The sequence below is a fragment of the Zonotrichia leucophrys genome, chromosome 1A (assembly GCF_028769735.1).
Source record: "Zonotrichia leucophrys gambelii isolate GWCS_2022_RI chromosome 1A, RI_Zleu_2.0, whole genome shotgun sequence".
In the NCBI taxonomy this organism is placed as follows: domain Eukaryota; kingdom Metazoa; phylum Chordata; class Aves; order Passeriformes; family Passerellidae; genus Zonotrichia; species Zonotrichia leucophrys.
Window position 1 is genome coordinate 72,042,298 of NC_088170.1, and position 15,264 is coordinate 72,057,561.

General features: G+C 57.0%; 1 protein-coding gene across 1 annotated transcript in view; it reads right to left on the minus strand.

Annotated features, from left to right (window-relative positions):
• Positions 1-994: 994 nt before the first annotated feature.
• AHCYL2 (adenosylhomocysteinase like 2) overlaps positions 995-15,264 on the minus strand; it is an 87,200-nt gene continuing 72,930 nt past the window's right edge. Inside the window, exons 9-17 of the mRNA XM_064703116.1 lie at positions 13,648-13,711; positions 11,810-11,898; positions 9,893-9,963; positions 8,891-8,985; positions 7,059-7,157; positions 6,402-6,470; positions 6,247-6,325; positions 5,199-5,319; positions 995-3,397 (exon numbers count right to left, since the gene is read on the minus strand). Coding sequence (XP_064559186.1) covers positions 3,391-3,397; positions 5,199-5,319; positions 6,247-6,325; positions 6,402-6,470; positions 7,059-7,157; positions 8,891-8,985; positions 9,893-9,963; positions 11,810-11,898; positions 13,648-13,711 — 694 coding nt within the window. The 3' untranslated portion in view covers positions 995-3,390. The remainder of the gene's footprint in view (positions 3,398-5,198; positions 5,320-6,246; positions 6,326-6,401; positions 6,471-7,058; positions 7,158-8,890; positions 8,986-9,892; positions 9,964-11,809; positions 11,899-13,647; positions 13,712-15,264) is intronic.

Genomic DNA, 15,264 nt, shown 5'->3' on the forward strand with positions numbered 1-15,264 from the left:
TCCCTGGGGTGCTGGGAGCAGGGAATGCTGGGGAAGGGGTTTATAGGATGTCCCTGGGGCCGTGGGAGCAGGGAATGCTGGGGAAGGAGGATTTGTAGGGTGTCCCTGGGGTGCTGGGAGTACAGAACGCTGCCATGGGGGCTTATGGGGTGTCCCTGGGAGTACAGAACGCTGCCATGGGGGGTTATGGGGTGTCCCTGGGAGTACAGAACGCTGCCATGGGGGTTATGGGGTGTCCCTGGGAGTACAGGATTCTGCCATGGGGGGTTATGGGGTGTCCCTGGAGCGCTGAACTGGGGCAGCAGGGCAGGAGCCGGCGGTGTCAGAGGGGCCCATGGGGTGCCCATGGAGGGGCCGGGGGCACCTGTGGGGCTGCAGCCGCCCCAGCCGAAGGTCCCGTCCCCGAGGCAGCCCCAGGAGCACCCGGCCGGTCGGGCTGTGCAAACCCCGCCGTGCCCATTCCGGTCCCAGGCAGCTCCCGGGGCCCTGGAGCGGGGTTTGTTTCCATTCCCACACCCGGTAAGGGGTGATGGTTGTTTTTGGGGTGCCTGCGGGTCAGGTTTGTGGCCGGGGATGTTCCGGGTGCCCGGCTCGGTGCCCTCACGTCCCGCATCCCTTCAGAGCCTTGGAAGGCTGAAAACCCCCGGGTCCGGGTCGGAATTGCCGGGGCTGCCCTGGCAGCGTGCGCGGCTCTGCCGGCAGGGCGGGAGCAGAGCAGATAACGGGATTGTTCCGGGGGAGATAACGGGGCCGGGCTCGTTCCCGCAGCGCTTCCCAAGGACACGCCGGGGCCCGGAGCCCAAACAGCTCCGGCTGCCCAAGGACACGGCCCCGGAGCCGCTTCCCCAGCTGGGATTGCCTGGGAACAGCAGCAGCAGCTCAAGGCTCCGGCTTTGGGGACAACCCCGATCCCGGCACCATCCCCGATCCCTCCGTGTCCCACCCCAAAATCCCACCTGGCCCCGCCTGACCCCAAGGACGCTCGGGAGAGGCGGAGTTTTCCAATGTTTTATTTGTGTTTCGAGATTACAGAGTCTTTATTGCTGATCTAATACAATCACTCAGACATTAATATTTAAAACATCCTTCTGAAATGTTACGGTTGCGACGTTTTCGTTTCCTCACTGCTGATGACGAGTTTTGTCTTATTATTATCTCTAAAGTTCAGAACAGAATTAATTTCCTTTATGCGATTTTGCTGGTGTTACCTAAAATCTCTTTTTTCCTAAGTCTTGAAAAATGTGTTACATTAAAAAAAAAAAAAGATGAAAGAAACCAAACCCCATTACACGTTTAATTTAGAGATGATCATAAGATATGATTCCAGGTTGATTAGGAAAAAAGCCAAGCGAGCCAAAAAGCTTTTACAGGAGAAGCAGAACATGGAGAAGAGCTTTAAAAATCGAGGTGGGAAAAGCCAGTTGGGATTTCAGTATTAATATATATATTTATTTTTTTTTTTTTTCCCCTTCCTATCTACCTGGAAGATAAAGGGAGCACGAAGGGATCGGGGCTGTGCAGAGCAGGCACGGGCAGGACGCGGCTCTGGGGATCAGAGGGGTTGGGATGAAAGGGGCTTTTCCAAAAGGGGCTTTTCCAAAAGGAGCTTTTCCAAAAGGAGCTTTTCCAGGGGGAAGTGGCTGTGCCTGGGTTGGGAAGGGATTCCTGTTCTTCCCAAAGCTGCTCTGCCCCAGGGACCCCACGGCCACGTCTCACCTGGGCCAGGAGCGGCTCCCACGCTCCCAGAGAACAGCAGGGCCTGACACAGACCAGGATCCAGCCCGGGGAGAAACACCTGCGTGGGATGGTTCAAATTGCTCAGGGGATTCTTCCCAAAAAATCTCAGGATCTGGGTAAAATGAACGAGCAGAGATCATTCTGAGTCTGTGCTTAGCAATCAGTCTACTGGAAGCTTCTCAAGGCCTGAAGGTCTCCTCAAGGCCTTCACAAAGCCCTGACGCCTTCCCAAGGTCTCCTCAAGGTTTCCTCAAGCTCTTCTCAAGGCTTTCCTTCCTGATTCTGAGAGATTTCAAAGAGAAACTTGGAATCAGCCGGCACATGGGAACGTTTGCTCTGGAGATGAGCGACTTGTGGCCAACCTGCCTCCAAATCTCCTGAGAGCCGTGGGAGGGACTTGAGGCCGTAATTCCTCCGTTTTCCCTTCCTTGTGCGTGAACGAGCTGCCACAAAAAAGTTCTCCATGATGGCAAAGAAGCCCAGGAGGAGAAAGCACGGATCTGCAGCTGATGAGAGAGGCGGGCACCAACGGGGAGGACAGAGGCTCCATGTCAGAAGGATCACGTTCTCCACGTGAGGGACAGAAGTGACTCCGCTCAGACCCTTGGGAAGTCACCTTGCTAAGGGTCACGCTGTCCTGCGCTCAGCTGGGACATAAAACAGGGAACTCTGGCAAATTTACTCTCCATCAGCTCTGACCCGTCGAGGTGACCGCAGGGTTTTAGTGGTGCTGAGCTCTCTCTGCTGGCACAGAACCCGCGGGGGTCACTCCGGCGGACGCCTCATACATTCCAAAGGGGAATTCCAGATTCACACAAGTACGACCAGAAAATAAAACTCCCAAGGTTTCCAATGGGGACTGAAATTCAGCTGGAGAGGGACCTGGCTCCTCCCAGCGTGGTGTGGCAGAGCCGCCGGCGCGGCAGCAGCAGCAGCATCGGTGGGCGAGGCCCTTCCAGCAGCGCTGGGAACACGACTTTGGTTGATCCAGAGAGGTTGGCACTCGGAACGACAGCAGCAGGAAAGCGAGCGGGGCTGTGCCCGGGGAGCGGCGCCGGCTCCTCCGCGCTCGGGGCTGTCCCCGGGCACAGCTCCGGGCAGTGCTAAGGCGAGGTTCCCCAGCTGGGCACACCGAGAGGCTTCTCCAGCCAGATTGCCGAGGCGGCTCCCGGCCTGGAGCCAAGGAGGATCCCGGCTCTGGTGTCAAAGAGCCGGAGATCCCCCGGCTGCTGCCGGGCTGGAGAAGCGCTGGGGGGTGTGGAGGAAACCAAAAGCGACTCCCAGGCCGGGTCCCACCGAGCGGGGGGTGAGCAGGGATAAGGGAACATTCCACAGCTCGATTCCAGCAGCTTCCTCCTCGCCTTCCCCGTCCTCCCAGCCCCGAAAAAGAACGAACCCAAAGAGAAAAATGAAAGGAACGGAAAGAAAATCCAGCGTCTCCCAGTCCCGCGGCAGGACGAACACCAGTGGCAGAGGCCACATGAACAGTATTCTAATTTAATAAATAAATAACCTAAAACACACTGTCGACTATGGCAGCAAGCCCGGCTCTAGCGTGGGAAGCTTGCGCGGTTTCATCCTGTACAGTAGTTGAGAAAGACTCGGGTGCTTGCGGCGGCTCCTCGCGATTCTCCGGGACGCGGCGGCAGGAACTCAGTACCTGGGAAAAGGAGGAAAACGGGGTTTGGTGAGCGGGGAAGGGAGGAGAAGCTGCCCCGGCATCCCCAGTGTCCGGTTTTCGGCTGTTTGAAGGGCCTGGAAAGGCCCGGGGTGGCCTTGGGGCAGCCGCGTATCAAAGGAGAGAAGAGGCTTCAGTTCTTGTCTCGGTCTCGGTGTTTATTAATTGTTTATCTAAAAGATTTTCTCTGGGCCCGACAGAGCTCTGCTCAGCAGCCAGCCATGAGCACACTCCCTGCCCTCCGGGCGGTCACCTATCTTTATACCCATGGTTACGTGTACAATATTTATCATTTTTCCCCAATACCTTTTATTCTTATTGTCCGGTGCACTTTCAGTAATGACCAATCCCAAAGTGCCACCATCACCACAGAAGATGGAGGAGAAGAAGAAGAAGAAGAAGGACAGGACACGCCCCAATTCCTCCATCTTACTTCTCTAAACCCCCCTGTACAGAAATCCTAAACCCTGTGTTTCACTCTCTAATTAACCAATCCCTTCACCATTCACCCCGGTGAAACCCTCCTGTCCTCATACAGGTGTCGTCTCCTGTGTAGGATCAAAGTGCAGCCACCAGACACTTCTGGAACATTCCAGGACTCCCGAGCCCCCCAAGGGTGCTCTCGGTGACACCTCAGTGCTGAGGTGCTGAGATCCCACACCCCATGGTGGATTCTGGGAGGGAGCAACGCCAAGGACAGAAATGGCTGAGGAAGGGACTCGGTCCTCGCTGCCTCCGAGGTGCCCACGGGAAGTGGGAGGGGCTGTGGCTCCTCCTCAGGGCAGGAAATTCCCTGAGAGCCTCAATGGATCCCAACCTCGCCAGGACAAACCTCGCTCCCCACAAGGCTGGGCCATGCCAGGCACAGAGAACTGAACCAGAGGGAATTCCTCCACAGCCACAGGGAAGCCCCAGGAGTTTGCAAGGAAAAAAGCTCAGGATCTGAGAAAACCCAGTGATCCCCAAACTGGGAGTGTTCTGGTGCTCTCTGCCTGCCAAGAAAATCCCTTTTCCTACAGGAAAAGGATCTGGGCTTCACCCTCCCAAGCATTTTTGTGCAAAGCCATTTCATTTTCACAGTGGAAATTCATGGCAGTGCTGGCTAAAAATGTGGAAAGGGAAATGATCCAGGGCTCCTACTGAAAATTATTATTATTTTGGGGATCTGCCCAGCCCGTGCTCAGGAAGGAGCCGTGGAGCTGAGCCCAGGGAGCAGCCCCAGGGCCGAGGCCGCTCTGTGCCACCTCATCCTCCGTCAAACTTTAAAAATAAATCTGCCACCGAGCCGGTGGCATCGCGCTGGCATCTGCCACGTCTGGGTGACAGCTGCTGCCACGCACAAAGGGCTCCTGTCCTGCCAAGAGCTGCTGTCAGGGCTCCAAGTGCGCCCTCCCCTTCCTGCTGCCTGCCTGAGCAGGGAGAGCTCGGAATCATCTCAGGGGATGGGTGGGGTTAAACCCCGGGTGTCCCCACAGCGGGGCAGGAGCACAGGGCTGGGAGGGGACAGGGAGGGGACAGGGCTGGGAGGGCACACAGAGGGCACTGGGAAGGATCAGGGCTGGGAGGGGACAGGGAGGGGACAGAGGGCTGGGAGGGCACACAGAGGGCACTGGGAAGGATCAGGGCTGGGAGGGCACTGGGAGGGCACCAGGAAGGGTCAGGGCAGGGAGGGGACAGGGCTGGGAGGGGACAGAGGGCTGGGAGGGCACACAGAGGGCACTGGGAAGGATCAGGGCTGGGAGGGCACTGGGAGGGCACCAGAAGGGTCAGGGCCGGAGGGCACCTGTAGTAGTTGGGTTTGAAGGGTCCGTTCTTGTTGAGCCCCAGGTACTTGGCCTGCTCGTCCGTCAGCTCCGTCAGGTGCGCGTCGAAGGTGGGCAGGTGCAGGCTGGCCACGTACTCGTCTGGGGAGGGCACGGGAGGCCGGGCCTCGTCACAGCGGGCAAGGGAGGCCACAGCGAGTGCCCCGGGCTGAGGCACAACCCGCCTGGCACCTCTGCTTGGTGACAGCCCAGCCCAAGACCAGGCCCTGCCTCAAAAAGCCCAACTGCCACCAAAAAGCCCATTCTGCCCAAAGTGTGCCCAGGAGGGGGCTCTGCTGGGGGAGCTGCTGGCAGGGGTGAGGCCCCATCCCTGGCACAGACCCACAGGACACCCCCTGAACAGGGAGGCACCCCCTGCTCTCCACACGTGGGACAGGAGAGCAGCAAAGCTGAAAGCCCCTGAGCTGGGCCCAGAGCCCCCTCCCAGCTGTGCCAGTGCCCCCTCCCAGCTGTGCCAGTGCCCAGCCTGGCCCCGTGCCCCCTCCCAGCTGTGCCAGTGCCCAGCCCGACCCAGTGCCCCCTCCCAGCTGTGCCAGTGCCCAGCCTGGCCCAGTGCCCCCTCCCAGCTGTGCCAGTGCCCAGCCTGGCCCTGTGCCCCCTCCCAGCTGTGCCAGTGCCCAGCCCGGCCCAGTGCCCCCTCCCAGCTGTGCCAGTGCCCAGCCTGGCCCAGTGCCCCCTCCCAGCTGTGCCAGCGCCCAGCCTGGCCCAGAGCCCCCTCCCAGCTGTGCCAGTGCCCCCTCCCAGCTGTGCCAGTGCCCAGCCTGGCCCAGAGCCCCCTCCCAGCCTGGCCCAGAGCCCCCTCCCAGCTGTGCCAGTGCCCAGCCTGGCCCAGAGCCCCCTCCCAGCCCGGCCCAGAGCCCCCTCCCAGCTGTGCCAGTGCCCAGCCTGACCCAGAGCCCCCTCCCAGCCTGGCCCAGGGCCCCCTCCCAGCTGTGCCAGTGCCCAGCCTGGCCCTGTGCCCCTCCCAGCCCAACAGGCACGAGCAGAGGGCAGTGGGAGCACCGTTACCCATTTTTTTAGGCAGCAAGTACACGTCCTGCTTGTAGCGGCCCTCGGGAGCGTTGTAGAGCTCTATCAGAGCCAGGGCCTGCGGAGAGGACGCCGGGTCAGGGCTGCTGTCCCTCAGAGCAGGGCCTGCCCCCAGCCCAGCCCAAATCCCTCACCTGGGTGGTGGCCGTGATGGACAGGACGAAGGTGGGCACGGTGGAGCAGCTCAGGTTCAGCAGGCGGCCCTGGAAGCAGAATGTGGCTGTTAGCAGGGCACAAACCCAGTCTGTAACCCCAGGGACAGGGGACAGCAGCCCCTGGAGCTGTGTCCCTGCTGTGCCCCCTGCACCCAGCCCCGAGGTGGGGCTGCCCTCAGGAAATGGGAGATACCCTGGAGAGGGATGAATTAAAACAGGGGAGCTTTTCCTCATCCCAGGAACTCAGGGGGGCCCCTGTGGCTCTGCACAAGTCCCTGCCAGGAGGGGACATCCAAGGGGGTCGGGCTGTGCTCCAGGGAACAGGGACAGCAGCAGAGGGAGCGGCCTCAGGCTGGGCCAGGGCAGGTTTGGATTGGATTTTAGGGGAAATTCCCCATGGAAAGGGTGGGCAGGAATGGAATGGGCTGCCCAGGGCAGGGGTGGAGTCCCCATCCCTGGGGGCATTTAAAGCCCTGTGGATGTGGCACTGGGGATGGGGTGGCTTTGGCAGTGCTGGGAATGGTTGGCCCTGATGGACTCCGAGGTGTTTTCCAACCTAAAGCATTCTGTGATTCCAGGATTCCCTGAGCCAAACCCACCATGCACAGGGACCCAGAGCCGCAGGGGCTCCCTCACCTCTGCCAGCAGCACGATCCTCTTGCCATCGGGCCAGATGACGTGATCCACCTGGGACCTCACCCGCTCCCAGGTGAGCTCGGGCGTGCGCAGGCTGGCCTGGAACGTGGGCAATGTCACAGCAGCACCAGGAGCCCCAGCGCCTCAGACACGGGCTGGGAACGGCAGCAGCCCCTGCCAGGGCCCTGGGAGTGTCCCCTGGAGCCCAGCCCAGCCCCAGCCCCAGCCCAGGGACCCCTCTGTGAGTCACAGCCTGGACGGTCTCTGGGAGCTCAGCACAGCAGAGCGGCACCACGGCTGCCCAAGGGCTGCTGAGGGGGATTCACCATCGCCCCAAAGAGTGCCACTCAAAGCACCCAAACAGCACTGCCCCAAGGCACCATCACCCCAAACACCATCACCCTAAAGCACTGTCACTCCAAAACACCATCACCCCAAACAGCGTCACTCAAAGCACCCAAACACCACTGCCCCAGAGCACCATCACCCCAAAACACCATCACCCTAAAGCACTGTCACTCCAAAACACCATCACCCCAAACAGCGTCACTCAAAGCACAACCACCCCAAACACCACTGCCCCAGAGCACCATCACCCCAAAACTCCATCACCCCAAACACCATCACCCTAAAGCACTGTCACCCCAAAACACCATCACCCCAAACACCATCACCCTAAAGCACTGTCACTCCAAAACCATCACCCCAAACAGTGTCACTCAAATTACAACCACCCCAAACACCATTGCCCCGAAGCACCATCACCCCAAAACACCATCACCCCAAACAGCACTGCCCCAGAGCACCATCATCCTAAAGCACCATCACCCTAAAGCACTGTCACCCCAAAACACCATCACCCCAAACAGCGTCACTCAAAGCACCCAAACAGCACTGCCCCAGAGCACCATCACCCCAAAACACCATCACCCCAAACACCACTGCCCCAGAGCACCATCACCCCAAAACACCATCACCCCAAACAGTGTCACTCAAAGCACCAAACACCACTGCCCCAAAGCACCATCACCCCAAAACACCATCACCCCAAAACACCATCACCCCAAACACCACTGCCCCAAAGCACCATCACCCCAAAACACCATCACCCCAAACACCACTGCCCCAAAGCACCATCACCTCAGAACACCATTATCCTAAAGCTCTGTCAGCCCAAAACTGGGCACTCTGACCCTAAAAGAACCATAATCCTAAACCACTGTAACCCCAAACACCATCACCCTGAAACAGGCACCCCAAACCATCATTATCCTAAAGTATCATTACCCTGAACACTGTCACCCCAAAACAACATCACCCCCAAAACTGTCACCCCAAACCACCACTAGCCCAAACACTGTAACCCCAAAACACCATCACCCCAAACAGCGTCACTCAAAGCACAACCACCCCAAGCACCACTGCCCCAAAGCACCATCACCTCAAAACACCATTATCCTAAAGCCCAAACTGGGCACTCTGACCCTTTAAGAACCATCATCCTAAACCACTGTAACCCCAAACACCATCACCCTGAAACAGTCACTCCAAACACCATTCAGCCCAAAACACCATTATCCTAAAATATCATTACCCTGATCACTGTCACCCCAAAACACCATCACCCTAAACCACCATCACCCCAAAAGAGTCACTCAAAGCCCCACCGCCCCAAACACAGCCACCCCAAAACACCATCACCCCAAACACCACTGCCCAAAAGCACCATCATCCCAAACACTGTAACCCCAAAGCACCACCACCCCAAAACACCATCATTGCAAACCCCATCCCACCCCAAACCGCCCCCCAGCCCCGGTGGCCGCGCTCACCACGTCGATCTCGGTGTTGGAGTGTCCCATGTTGCAGACAATGCAGCTGTTCTTCATCCTGTCCAGATGTTCCCTGGTCACCACGTTCTTGTTCCCTGCCAGCACCACAGTCCTGGATCAATCCCTGGCCTTCTCCACCTCTGGGGCTTTCCCTCAGCCTGGGCTGGGCTGGGCCCTTTTGGGGTCTCCATTCCCATGGGCCCCTTTTGGGGTGTGCATACCCATGGGGCTCTTTTGGGGTCTGGATCCCCATGGGATCCCTTTTGGGGTGTGGATTCCCATGGGGCCCTTTTGGGGTCTGCATCCCCACGGGGCCATTTGGGGTCTCCATCCCCATGGGGCCCTTTTGGGGTGTGCATACCCATGGGGCCCTTTTGGGGTCTCCATCCCCATGGGGCCCTTTTGGGGTCTGGATCCCCATGGGGCCCTTTTGGGGTCTGGATCCCCATGGGATCCCTTTTGGGGTCTGGATCCCCACGGGCCCCTTTTGGGGTGTGGATCCCCATGGGCCCCTTTTGGGGTCAGCATCCCCACTGGGCCCTTTTGGGGTCTCCATCCCCATGGGGCCCTTTTGGGGTCTGGATCCCCACAGGGCCCTTTTGGGGTCTGCATCCCCACAGGGCCCTTTTGGGGTCTCCATCCCCAGGAGACCCTCTTGGGGTGGGCATCCCCACGGGGCCCTTTTGGGGTCTGGATCCCCATGGGGCCCTTTTGGGGTCAGCATCCCCATGGGATCCCTTTTGGGGTCTGGATCCCCATGGGGCCCTTTTGGGGTCTCCATCCCCACGGGGCCCTTTTGGGGTCTCCATCCCCATGGGATCCCTTTTGGGGTGTGCATACCCATGGGGCCCTTTTGGGGTCTGGATCCCCATGGGGCCCTTTTGGGGTGTGCATCCCCACAGGGCCCTTTTGGGGTCTCCATCCCCACAGGGCCCTTTTGGGGTCTGGAGCCCCAGGAGACCCTTTTGGGGTGTGCACCCCCATTCCCCCGCTGGCCCGTACCTGTGCAGGTGATGACGATGTCCACCTGCCTGATGACCTCATTGAGCTTCACCAGCCGGAACCCGTCCATGCTGGGAGGGAAAACAGGGACAAAGTGAGCCCAGATCCTGATTTTAACCCCTGATGAGCCATGGGGAGCTCCTGGGGCCATCCTGGAGGCTCTGGGACATTTGTGTGGAGAATGAGAAGGATTTTGGGGCTTTCCCATCAAGGCTTTCTCATCTGCAAACCTCAATTCTGGACCCTGATGGGGTTTTTAGGGCTGCTCCTCCTGCAGGGAACATCCAGGAGCTGTGGATCCGCTCAGAATCCAGGCTGGGATGGATTTAGAGCATCCCAAAAACCAGCCCAAAGCTGTGGGTGCCCCTCCCCACCCCAAAATCCTGATTGAGGCACCTGCAGAGCCCTCAGGCCTGCCCTGCCCTCCCCAGCAAGGTGAGCTCAGGGATAACAAGGGCAGCCTGGGCTTTTTTGGGATTTGTTGACAATCCTCCCCAGAGCTCCTTCCTGTGCCTCTCACAAGCTGCAAAATTGAAGTGACTAAAATAAAAAAGTCATTTTTTTCTGCTGCATGTCCCCATTTCCTGAGCTTTTCCCATGCCAGCTCCTCCTGAGAGGGGCCCTGTGCTGCTGCAGGGCCAGGGAAGGGACGGCTGGGAACTCCCAGCTGAGGGTGGATGAAGGACACAGAGCAGCCCAAAAGTTCATCAGCTCTGCTAATTAGAGCTCATTAGTCCCCTCAGCACACCCTGGGGAGGAGCAGGCTGAGGGTGATGCGGGCTCTGGGTGGTTTTGGGGTCCCACAGCTGCGGATGCAAAGGAGGATCCAAACCCAGCTGTGTGTGCTGAGGGGCTGGGGGGGTCCCAGGACCCCAAACACCCCCAGGGTGAGGGGTGGGCACAGCCAGGGAGCAGCTCAGTGCCAAAATCCCTGCAAGGCACGCCCCAAGCTCCTGCCTGCTGTGGGGTGAGATAAACTGGGAGGTGCTTTAGGGAAGGGCCTTTCCTGGGATGGGATAAACCAGGAGATGTTTTAGGGCAGATGGGATAAACTGGGAGATGTTTTAGGGCAGGGCCCTTTCCTGGGATGGGATAAAACAGGAGATGTTTTAGGGCAGATGGGATAAACCAGGAGATGTTTTAGGGCAGGGCCTGTTTCATGGGATGGGATAAACTGAGGCACGTTTTAGGGGAGGGTCCCTTCTCTGGGATGGGATAAACCAGAAGAAGCTTTAGGGCAGATGGGATAAACCAGGAGATGTTTCAGGGCAGGGTCCTTTCCTGGGATGGGATAAACTGGGAGATGTTTTAGGGCAGATGGGATAAACTGGGAGATGTTTCAGGGCAGGGTCCTTTCATGGGATGGGATAAACTGGGAAGTGCTTTAGGGTAGATGGGATAAACCAGGAGATGTTTTAGGGCAAGGTCCATTCATGGGATGGGATGAACCAGGAGATGTTTTAGGGCATTTTTGGGACAGGATAAACCAGGGGAAGCTTTAGGGCAGATGGAATAAATCAGGAGATATTTAAGGGCAGGGCCCCTTTTCTGGGGTGGGATGAACCAGGAGAAGTTTTAGGGCATTTCTGGGATGGATAAACCAGGAGGTGTTTTAGGGCATTTCTGGGATGGGATAAAGCAGGAGGTGTTTTAGGGCATTTCTGGGATGGGATAAACCAGGAGGTGTTTTAGGGCATTTCTGGGATGGATAAACCAGGAGGTGTTTTAGGGCATTTCTGGGATGGATTAACCAGGAGGAGTTTTAGGGCATTTCTGGGATGGATAAACCAGGAGGTGTTTTAGGGCATTTCTGGGATGGATAAAGCAGGAGGTGTTTTAGGGCAGGCCCCAGGGCAGGGCTGGGTGCAGGAATCCCTCGGGATGGGGTTTCCAGGGCAGGGAGGGTTCCAGCCCTACCAGGCCTGCAGGGCACAGATGGGGTCGATCTCGGTGACGTAGACGATGGAGCCCATGGCCTTGAGGGCAGCACAGCAGCCCTTGCCCACCTGCAACAACAGGGACAGGCTCAGGGAACCCCACAGCTGGGGAGAAACCCCATTATTGGGGCACAAACCCCATTGCTGGGCACAAACCCCATTATTGGGGCACAAACCCCATTATTGGGGCACAAACCCCATTATTGGGGACAAACCCCATTGCTGGGGCACAAACCCCATTGCTGGGCACAAACCCCATTATTGGGGCACAAACCCCATTGCTGGGCACAAACCCCATTATTGGGGCACAAACCCCATTGTTGGGGCACAAACCCCATGATTGGGGCACAAACCCCATTGTTGGGGCACAAACCCCATTATTGGGGAACAAACCCCATTGCTGGGCACAAACCCCATTGCTGGGCACAAACCCCATTATTGGGGCACAAACCCCATTATTGGGGCACAGACCCCATTATTGGGGCACAGACCCCATTATTGGGGCACAAACCCCATTATTGGGGCACAAACCCCATTGCTGGGCACAAACCCCATTATTGGGGCACAAACCCCATTGCTGGGCACAAACCCCATTGTTGGGGCACAAACCCCATTATTGGGGCACAAACCCCATTGCTGGGCACAAACCCCATTGCTGGGCACAAACCCCATTATTGGGGCACAGACCCCATTGCTGGGCACAAACCCCATTGCTGGGGCACAAACCCCATTATTGGGGCACAAACCCCATTATTGGGGCACAAACCCCATTGCTGGGGCACAAACCCCATTATTGGGGCACAAACCCCATTGCTGGGCACTAACCCCATTATTGGGCACAAACCCCATTGCTGGGCACAAACCCCATTGCTGGGCACAGACCCCAATGTTGGGGCACAAACCCCATTGCTGGGGCACAAACCCCATTATTGGGGCACAAACCCCATTGCTGGGCACAAACCCCATTGCTGGGCACAAACCCCATTATTGGGGCACAAACCCCATTATTGGGGCACAAACCCCATTGTTGGGGCACAAACCCCATTGCTGGGCACAAACCCCATTGCTGGGGCACAAACCCCAGTGTTGGGGCACAAACCCCATGATTGGGGCACAAACCCCATTGCTGGGCACAGACCCCATTGCTGGGCACAAACCCCATTATTGGGGCACAAACCCCATTGCAGGGGAGAAACCCCATTATTGGGGCACAAACCCCATTGCTGGGCACAAACCCCATTACTGGGCACAGACCCCATTATTGGGGCACAAACCCCATTATTGGGGCACAAACCCCATTGCTGGGCACAAACCCCATTATTGGGGCACAAACCCCATTATTGGGGCACAAACCCCAAAAAATTGCAGTAAAGCACCCACTGCAACTGGTGTGAACTGGTGCTGAGAAAAAGTGGGAAAAGAGGAATATTCCCATGGGGAGAGGGTGGGTGAAGGGATAAATCAAGATTAATTCTCTCCTGATCACTGGAATGCCCAGAACATCTGCAAAACCTCAGATTTTAGTAAAATCGATTAAATATAATATTAAAATTATAGAAATACATCTTATCAATATGTGGGCATGCCAATATCCAGATGTTAAAGATATGCAGAATATTTAATGTATTTTTTAAAGCTTTGGCATCTCTGTAATAATAAAGAAATGAAGGAAACTTTCAGTTTTTGGCAAACTCCTGAGGTTTGGGGGGTCCTGCAGGTGCAGAGCAAAGACCTGAGGGTGGAGGAAGCTGTGCTGAGGATTCACACCTGGAATTCCCAGTGGGAAAAGGGGGAAATTGGGAAAAGGGAGCCCCTTACCTCCCCATAGCCACACACCACCACCTGCTTCCCGCCAAACATCATGTCTGTTGTCCTCTTCAGGCTGAGGAAAAAGGGAAAAAAACCCAATTAAAGGTCAGAATTGCAGCCCAGCACTGAGAGCTGCTCCAAGGATGGAGCCACAGCTGGATCCTGCATCCCTGAAATTCCAGGGGAAGAGAAAACCCCAAAAGCACCTAAAAATTCCCTTCTCCTTTTGGAAGGGAGGGGGTTCTTTTGTTCTTCCAACAAAGAGGATGGAATTTGGGTTTGGAGCCCTTTCTTTGTTGATTTTTATTCATTAACCCTTTGTTTTGGCACTTCTAAAATACTGAAAATCCTCTCCAAAAATCCTTTAATCGGAGTTTTTGTTGCCAAGCCCCAAGGAAGAGCCCCAGGAGCAGCAGGGGAGTGGGATCTCCTTGCCAGAATCCCAGAGATTTCCCAAATGCAGCTCCCCCTTCCTCTGGTTTCCTCTGCTCCCTCCCTGAGCGTGTCCTACATTCCAGGCTATTTTTGGCTCTGGAGTAAATAGGTTAGCAGTGCAGGGAAGGTGAAATTCCCTCCCTTTTCCAGGGAATTCAGCTGAACCCCACAGCAGCTCTGGGGCACCTCAGCTCTCCTCGGCCCTGACCCCGTCTGAAATTCCTGCACCAGGCTGAGCCCAAATCCCAGTTTACCCCCGAGGTGTTTGCATGGAATCCCAGGGCTTTTTGGGTTGGGAAGGACCTTAAATCCCATCCCATCCCATCCCATGGATCCCATCTCGTCCCATGGATCCCATCCCATCCCATCCCATCCCATCCCATCCCCATCCCATCCCATCCCATCCCATGGATCCCATCCCATCCCATCCCATCCCATGGATCCCCATGGACATCCCATCCCATCCCCATCCATCCCATATCCCATCCCATCCCATCCCATCCCATCCCATCCCATCCCATCCCATCCCATCCCATCCCATCCCATCCCACTGTCCCAGGCTGTTCCTGTTCCTGCCACAGCTGCTCTGGGAATTCTGTTCCCATATTTCACCCCCTCATTATTCCCATTCCCTGTTCCTTGCACATCCCAAATCCATGGATTGCTCGTGGATTGTGCCACAAACGATGTCACAACAAGGACAAAACCTGTCCCAGCCTCACTTGGCCGTGATGGGATTTGGGGCTGGAGGGACACAGACACCCAATTCCATGAAAAGAAAGGGAATAAAGAGCTGGAGAGAGCAAAGGGACAGAGGCAGATTCTGTCCAAAGGGGAGAGGGACAGGACAGGAACCCTGATGTGCACCAGAGGTAGGGAAGGATTTTATTCTCCTCTGACACACAAACTGAGCTGAGATGATCCAAATGGCAGCAGAGCAGAGCCCTGAGGGAATTCTTCCCCATTCCCTGTGGGAATTCCGTTCTCCCATTCCCCCATGGGAATTCCCCCCTGTTCCCTGTGGAGATTCCTTCCTGTTCCCCGTGGGATTCCCTCCCCATTCCTTTCAGGAATTCCTCCCTGTTCTCTGTGGGAATTCCTCCCTGTTCCTTTTGATCTCCCCATTCCCTGCAGGAATTCCTCCCTGTTCCCTGTGGGAATTCCTCCCTGTTCTCTGTGGGAATTCCTCCC